This window comes from Rhagoletis pomonella, unplaced genomic scaffold (assembly GCF_013731165.1).
Source record: "Rhagoletis pomonella isolate Grant_MI unplaced genomic scaffold, Rhpom_1.0 Rhpom_scaffold_00002, whole genome shotgun sequence".
Taxonomy (NCBI): domain Eukaryota; kingdom Metazoa; phylum Arthropoda; class Insecta; order Diptera; family Tephritidae; genus Rhagoletis; species Rhagoletis pomonella.
Window position 1 is genome coordinate 1,832,951 of NW_023458556.1, and position 8,523 is coordinate 1,841,473.

At 34.9% G+C, this 8,523-nt stretch overlaps 1 protein-coding gene across 1 annotated transcript in view; it reads left to right on the top strand.

The window, feature by feature from the left end:
- The first annotated feature begins 4,540 nt into the window (after positions 1-4,540).
- Positions 4,541-8,523, top strand: part of LOC118732411 (teneurin-a) — a 108,014-nt gene continuing 104,031 nt past the window's right edge. The window contains exon 1 of the mRNA XM_036461545.1: positions 4,541-4,755. Coding sequence (XP_036317438.1) covers positions 4,553-4,755 — 203 coding nt within the window. The 5' untranslated portion in view covers positions 4,541-4,552. The remainder of the gene's footprint in view (positions 4,756-8,523) is intronic.

The following is an 8,523-nucleotide window of genomic DNA, read 5'->3' on the forward strand; positions in this document are numbered from 1 at the left end:
GTAAGTTGCTAATAAGGTATTATTACGTGCTCCTAATTCCCACTGGGGTATTTATTTGTTTGAACATATACATAAATACAAGCATACAATCCATTCACTGGTGGCACTCGGGTGAATGAAAAGAATTTTCACTTCTCACTTACATATATAATGATAAATAATTATAATTACTTACGATAATAAGTGAAAAGTTTCCAGAGGAACGCGTAGGCGAACGCTTCCGCAGCCATACTCAGAGTATAAGATACCAACTTATGTATGTACCAACTATGAATATGAAGCATAAGATGAATATAAACAAAACAGACATACAAACAAAGAGCATAAATATTAGTAAATACACGGGATCACAAATTTTAGTTTGGTTTTGTTATCGAATTTCTATGTAGAATTGCTCGGTGATTCCGAAATTCGGGTTAATTTATTTTTCTATGGTTACGTTTACGAGATATTTTTAATTTACGGTTAAAAGCTTAAAGCAAAAACTGGTTCCTTTTAATAACGTATATCTTACGAACCAATTTAAAAATCTTAAAAATACGGCAAATGAAAGCTAATGAAATTCTCCATAAACCGTGCATACATCACTTTCCGATTAATTAATCATTCCAGTTTTTTTTTTATTTTTTAATGAAAAACTGAAAAAGAAATCAAACTTTTACGGAAACAAGTAGAGAAGTGTTCGGGCGAAATCGAATTTTATATACCCGGAGCAGGTATCAAATAACATCGTTTCAACTTTCTCTGAACTACGTTTGCATGATAAGTAGAGGTCTTTACCGGACTTAAAACGTTTTCGATAATATGAAGAGTTAGACTTAGATATAATTGAACTTAGTTAGGTACAAATCGATTAAGTGGTTACCGCGGTACACCTTTGTAGTTATAAAGTGGGCGGTGCTGTGCCCAATTCCTAAAAGTCTATAGCAGTCTGATTTATTGTTAGGAGATTGTTGTTACTATTAATTTGAAGTAAATTAGCGTCCTCAGTTATTGAATTATCGGAGTTTTCGTATTTCTGAAATTTACCGTTATACGGGAAGCGGGTGTACTTTTAGTCCGATTTGAATAATTTTCAACAAATTGCTTTTCCGTACGACGGTTATTAAGTGCGCAGAGTTTGGTGGAAATTAATAAATCGGTTACCAATCGTTGCAACAAAACTTTCTATATGTATTGTATACTACTCGTTTATTTAGAGGACATTTAACACCGTGCGGCAAAAACCAAAAAATTTTAAAACACACGAAGTAATCAATATACTCACAAAACTAGGGATCAAATATAAAACTGTGTTCTTATTCTTTCTCTCTGACGTTAGGCTTTTTTTTTTTTTTTTTTGAAGGACTTTGAATTTTTAGAGATACATATCGCTTGCTTGGAGTGAAAAGTTGCTAAGTCCACTTCTATAGTTAGAGAAATTTAAAATGCATTGTTTCGAAAAAAGAAGCACCGAGAATCCAGTAAAGCCAAAATAGTACGAAATTGTATTCAATGTGTATTCAAAGTTTTGCGAAGTACTTGAAGAAAATGGCTATAAAAAGCATTTTTCTCTCCTTTAAAATTTGTGAAATGGGACTTAGCAACTTTTCGCTCTAAGCTAGCGATATGTGCATTTCAAAAAATTATTTAAAAAAATTTAGTGAAATACAGAGTAATGATATGACTACCAAATGAAAGAGAAAATTTTGTAGAAATAAAATTTTTTCGTTCACAAGGACGAATATATTTTGAAAATGCCTTTTACTCAATTTTTTATCCTCAACTAATAAAGTTAGAAGTACGAAATTCGAGGATATGGACGTTTCGTTAAGGCATATTTTTATTTTATTTTTTGTTAAATAAATAATGAAAATTTTGAAGGATATTCAAGGATAAAATTTTAAAAGTACATTTTTAATATTCGTTCTTGTGCACGAAAAAAGTAAATATTTTCCATTTTTATAGAACTTTATATTTCATTTGGTATCCTCTTCTGGTATGAATTTTTTTAATCGTCTTTTTCATCAAGTAATTACATATATCGTTAAAATGTTAAAGTCCTTTTAAAAGAATTTCTGATGTCAGAGTGAAGAAATTAAATTGCAGTTTTATTATATTTGGCCCCTATATTCGCGAGTATTTTAGTTTTTTTTTTTGTGTGTAAATTTTACTGTCGCGCGGTGTTATAATCTTTTCTGTAAAAATTGCCTATTGCAAATGTGTGCTTGGTTGAGCCAGGGTCGAGATATTTAAAAAAGCCGATTTGTTTCATATTTGGCACATTTAATTGAAACATAGTGAGACATAGATTTGTAAAAAACTAGAACCGCTAGGTGGCGCTGAAGTGAAAATAAAAAATATATTCGACATAAAATTCAGGTTTTGTTTGCATTAAAAATTCTTTTAAAAACAATATTAACAAAAAAATTTTCAATACAGTTTTTAGTAACGTCATGCTCATAATAAAAACAGGAAAGATGTTTACATTTAAAGCCTCGTTAATAAACCTTAGATACTTTAAAAATTACAAAAAAATGTCTTGCCCAATTCAGAGAAATTTGTAACTTTGTAACCCAAGTCCAAATCCATTGTTTTTTTTTTAACGTCACACCAGCGCATCAATTGTTATCAATTCTTTTCATTTTTTACAGAATTAAGGACTATTTAATTGCTCTGTATACAAATATAGAAAACCCTTTTAAAATCCTGACTTTTTAATTATTATTATTATTTTTGTCCTTTTGTTTCTGTTGTATCGTACCGCAAAACTCATGCGTCGTAATATTAGGTTTTAATTTTTTTTTTACGAATTTTTCTCCAATAGCTTTATGAAGCAAACTACGGGTTTGTTAGATTGAAAGGCATCTTCCTAATCTTTTAAAATATGTTAGGTTTACCTCTATGCTCCAGAAAAGAAAATACGCTCTTCGATCTTCGCCTCAATTTCTTACTTTTTCTGGGATCAGTTCGGTTTGAAAATATTCCATCCCCCATATAAAAACTGTCCTAGAATTACTTGGCAGCGGTAATGGTATGCTGAACGATGAGTTCAGAAAATACCTTCGATCGAATATCTCATCATACACATGCTTTCCAACAGTCATGGAGGAGTACAAGCAGTATGCTGCGTGCGCTCAACTTCCTCTACTTTATTTGCGTATTTACGTACTCAATCAAGCTGTCTTTAAGCAATACTATGAAACATATGTGCGCACTTCCACACTAATCCAATTCACGGAAACATATCCGAAACCCCCACCCTCGCAGCAAACGAGTATCTACCAGCAACTCAAATCACCGATTCAGCGACAATTTGCAGCAGGAAGAGGATCTCCTTTTACATGCATACAAATGTACATAAATAATTCGCCACAAATCTACGTATGTACGTATGCACTTAAATATGTACGCTGTATTTATTTTTCTTCGGTCGTCAATGCAGTTTGATTATAAACAATTCGTTTAGTTGGACAACAACAGCAAAGGCAACCAAAGCAGCAACAAAAATGCCTGCCTTATACAGCAATCCATGTAAAATGTAAAAGGAATGGAATAATAAAAAAAAATGCGAACGGAAGGAAGGAAGTAAGCCTGAAGTGTCATAAAACATTACGAGTTTTACCTGTGAATGCGACCGAGACATGAATGATACAGAGGAGCGAGCGACGGGTCGGTCGCCTGTGGGTTGAAGCAGACGGGGAAGAGGAAATAAACGGATATTGAAATCAACTTAAAAGCGTATAGCCACTTAGCATTCACATTTTGTTGGTGCTTTTATGCCTTTACTGTCGCCATTGTCGCAGCGCGAATGAATGAATGGACGGGGTACGGGGTAGAGGGCAAAGGCAAACCGAACGCAATCTGGGAAACAGCAAAACAAGAAAACAACAGAAGCAGCTCGAGCGTCACTTGAAAATGTTTCAATATTTGCAGCACTACAAATCCTGGAGTGCGCACTCCAGCTGAGGAAAGGAATCGAGACGAAAGCCCAAGACATTTGCAAGGATCAAAGAAAGTGCGCCAGCCGGTAGTCATGTGTGTGTGTGTGTGTGTGCGGCAAAGCAAAGGCAATATGTATGTTGAAGATCTGAGAAACAATAATGGGACGTGGATATGAATATATTTGTAGTGGCGCCTGCTTCATTATCCGCCACACACGCGGGCAAAGTGCGTTGAAATGTGTTAAGAAGAGTTAAATTTCAATTCGCGACGAAAAAAAGTAACTAGTTGGCGAATTAAGCGCCAGTTCAAATCAGAGGAGGTGCGGAAGCCTGTTTTTATTTATGCTAATTTGAAATTTTATCAGCACAGATGTGAAGTGCGTTGGTGCGTTGCTATGCGTCCAAACACACGGCTCATTAGTCCCGTTTTATGCGTTCTCCTCTCGCGTTCCGACCACCTTCTACGACCATCAACAAGCCAACCCGAACCGTATCGGCCTCAGTTACAAGTGTCAATTAAGTTGATTGATCGGCATTTCCTTTTTGTTCGTTACACTCACCCTCCCACATCACCGTTTTTCAGCCGTTGCTCTTACTCATTGCTGTCGTCTTTTCTCTTTTCAGACGGAATGACGGATTGTTCGGACAGCGAGTGCTGCTCGCACCCCGCCTGCGCGGAGCATATCATGTGCCTGTCTTCCAACGACCCTGTGGAGGTGCTGCTGCGCAAGCAGCCACCCTCCGTGACCGCATCCTTCTATCAGCGCGTCAAATTTCTGATTGAGGAGAACTCGGTGCAGTCGTACGCACACATGGACGAATACAGTGAAAAGTGAGTACTACCGTTTACACATACACCCACACCCCAACACCCCACTATGTTAGCTAGGCTCTAGTTGGACTTTTTCTCGCTTAGCTCTTAAGAACTTTGTAGACAGGAAATGCATTAAAAAAATATGTACTTAGTTTCATCTACATAAAATTCTCTATAAAAAAATCATTACCATACGACCTAGCTCACATTTGCACCCCAAACTCTTTAACGCGAGCAGGAGTTTAGAGTCAATCTAAGTTTCGAACATTAAACATTTGCTAACAAAAAAAAAAAAAACGAAAAATTAAATAGTAAAATAATTGTGGTGCAATGAAGAGAAAAAGCTCAAATCATATCGATTTCAATTCAGTACGTGTCATACTCGTATTAATGTATTCATTTACTTTTTGTTATGTTTATGATTGAATTTCGATTTCCATTATGTGCAGTAGCCCAAAATTTATGCTTTGGAAGGGTTATTTCGCAAACATTTTTTTGTTTTTATTTTAAAACACATTTATTGAAAAAAAATAAAAATATTCAAACCCCGAGCTCACATTCCTTAAATCCTCCACCAACTCCCCTCAATGAGTCTATCATTTTATGCGTTGGAAAGACGAAAAATAATTAAAAAGTATTTTTCATTCAGAAAATGGTTTCTGTTTTTTTATACTGAAAGAAATGTTTTTATAAATACAGCTTTCTTTTTTGCTAGATTTTTTTTGCGTTTATTTCGCTTCAATCAAGTTGTTTTATTTTTACTTAAATTAAATTTATTATGAAAATTGGTTTTTCTTATTTCATATTTTCTTTTTTAAATACCAAAACGCCAGTTACTTCAAAAACATATATTAAACCAGCCAAAGTAAATGTAAGCTTTTGTTTGAGCTTTTTCTTTTCTTGCCTATTATAGGGTTACCAACTTCAAACACAGATAATTTATTTCAAATTTAATTTTCTTGTATTCTTTTTATTTCCTTATCTCAATTCGCAATTTCATTTCGTTTATTTCCTTATCATTCTACTTGTTTAATTTTGTTTGCTTTCTTTTATTTGTTTATTTGTCAAAGAAAAATCCAAAGCGAAATAATGATAGCACTTCATTGAGTTTGTGTGTTGTCTAGTGTTTTACCCCTTGTGTTCGTCTCACCCCGTTAAACGTCTCAAGAAACATAATCATATAACGAAACAAAAACAAAACAAAAAAAAAAAAAAGAAAGGGTAAAAATGAGAAAAGAATTTTAACCACGGCACATTGAACAGATGATGCCACCAGCGCAAGAACAACAGTCTGCGGGCATTTTTTTCATTTGCTGAATTCAGACTATAGAATGTCAAAATTGGTAAATAAGCAAAATTTGGCATTCCGGAATAAAATATAAAATATTATAAAACAAACTTGATCAGCTACTCTACTGCTGTTTTCTGTTCAATATGCCTTGGTGTTTTGGTGTTAACATTTGATGTGCGTAAGTCACTCGCGCACAGAGTTGAGAAGAGATTTGTTGCATATTTTTAAGAGTCATTGGAGACTTAGCGATAGCAACGACTGGCTTACAAAGGGCCGAAACAAGTTTAACTCGGCAGTTATATGCAAGAAAACTCACATATGTGTATGTACCTTCAATATATTGTAATCACACACAGCTGTCACGGCTTAGCTCAATTATTCTGAAAAGGATTTGTGTAAATTTCTAATATTTTTTGTAGTTTCGTATTTAAAATTTATTTCATTGTTTAAGGACTTTAATTTCACTATTTGGTTACTATAATAAATTTAAATGCTCTGAGACATTGCTACAAGCCTGATGTAATTTCGTCCTCTTCAAGGTTTTCCACTAAGTTCCATTTACATACATATGTATGCAAGATACAAATATCATGCTGAGTTATTTCTTTGAAAATTATCTATCCATAATTATGGTCAAGGCTATACTTTAAATGTAGAACGATGCAATCAATGTTTAGACTTTTAGTTAAGGAGGGATTGGTAGAGAATAAATAGCTTTGAGAGCAATGCGACTTGGTGATTCCAAGTGTTTCTTTAAGACATATGTATTGGCATGGCTCCACAGACCATGCGGTGCAGCTTTCCCAAAATGATGTCAGGGCTCTTTTGTTAGCCTTTTAGGTTAGATAGGTCTCTCTGATATGAATGGGGCCACTTTTTCTATGGTTTTCATTATAAAACAGCCAAGGGTTATTTGCGTACCTTGTGGAGATAATCTAAGTTTTTCTCCGCGTTGGGTCTAAATACGACTCGAATATCTTTCCTTGATGAAGGTATTTCAGCAAGAAGTAAACCCATTTTCAATTAACCCGAGTCCAAAAGCACTAAAAGTTGAAATTGCCTGTAGCTAACAACAATGTTTACAGCTGGTCCTCTCTAGTCCTTTTGTTTGCGCACATTGGTCAAATCAGCCAATCTAAAAGTATGTTCACATATCAATATTATCTCAATCAAAGCTAATTTTTTAATCACCCCGTTTACACAGGCAAATCTCAGATTATTAGCCGTCAAATTTTTTGTGCTTGTTATTCTCACATCTCAAGGAAAAGTTATGTTTCTTCTCTGTGCCACCGTGATCACGTTTTTCGGCTATATTAAGCAATATAAATATATTTTAACTTAACATTTTATTAAAAATACCTTTACAAGTCTTTTCCTTGTTAGCGTCCATTTTTCTTTACTTTTACATTTGGCATTTCTCCACTTTTTCGCAAAAACAATCGATAAAACTAGGATGGGCACCGAAAAGTTATCGGTTAAATCTGAGATTATTTTATAATTACAGATTAACAAGGGACGAATTTTATATGGCTAACCTCTTGTTCTAATTACTGATTAGGGTGGTAAGCTCGAGAATAAGGATAATCTACTTTTATGTGAACCTAGTATAACGGTCTTCTGTACTCGTTGCGTAACAGACAGGAAAAATATCCGCATACATTATCCTCGCCCCGTAGGCCTCTTAGCTCTTTTGAGCAGTTAGGGCTGATTTAAATATGGATTTACGGTTTTGAGAACAAACGATGATAGATCCTTCCAGTTAGGCTTAAGTGAACTCGCGACTACTGTCCCTGAAAATACCATCCCTGCATATTGACCTGATGGTCACTTATAGCCATTTATTTAACAGCGAAAACTGATCAAAGCACAGGGATGGCAGTTTCTGGGATAGTCGGGAGTTCTGGCTTTAATATAAGCCTAAATGGAAGGTTCCATTACCTTTTGTTTCTTTGCTATAGCTCCTCCAAGTTTGCAAAAAACGCAAAATTTCTACAGTTTGACCACGTTTTTCTCAAAATCTGGAGCTGATGGAAACTTTATCCTTATGGATTCGTAATCAGCTCAAAAAAGTCTATCAAAAACAGCTTTAACATTTGCCGCATCAAAATCAGTGTTGCCCTCTGCATTTTCCTGGCTGATCCATATGTTCAATGTGCCAATTCGAAAAAGGTTTGAAAGGATCACTTTCATAAGCAAATAAGCTTCTCAATTTGTGTATATGTATGTATAGTCAGAGCACGCTGAAGGCAATCTCAGTTTACTTTTAATTTGCTTTCCTTTTATTTCTTTTTTGGCTTTGTTTTTGATGCGATATTTCCAGTTGGCAGACAAATCGCGCGGTTTCCGCTATTTTTTCCTTTAATTTTTGTCTAAATTAAAAAACAGAATTGCGAATCTTGCATTGCTTCAAGCTAAAGCTGAATGAATGGCAGGCGGCGGCGGCGGTGACGGCAGAGCATTTATTCTGCTACGCCTCTCGAAAGAGTGTACTTTTT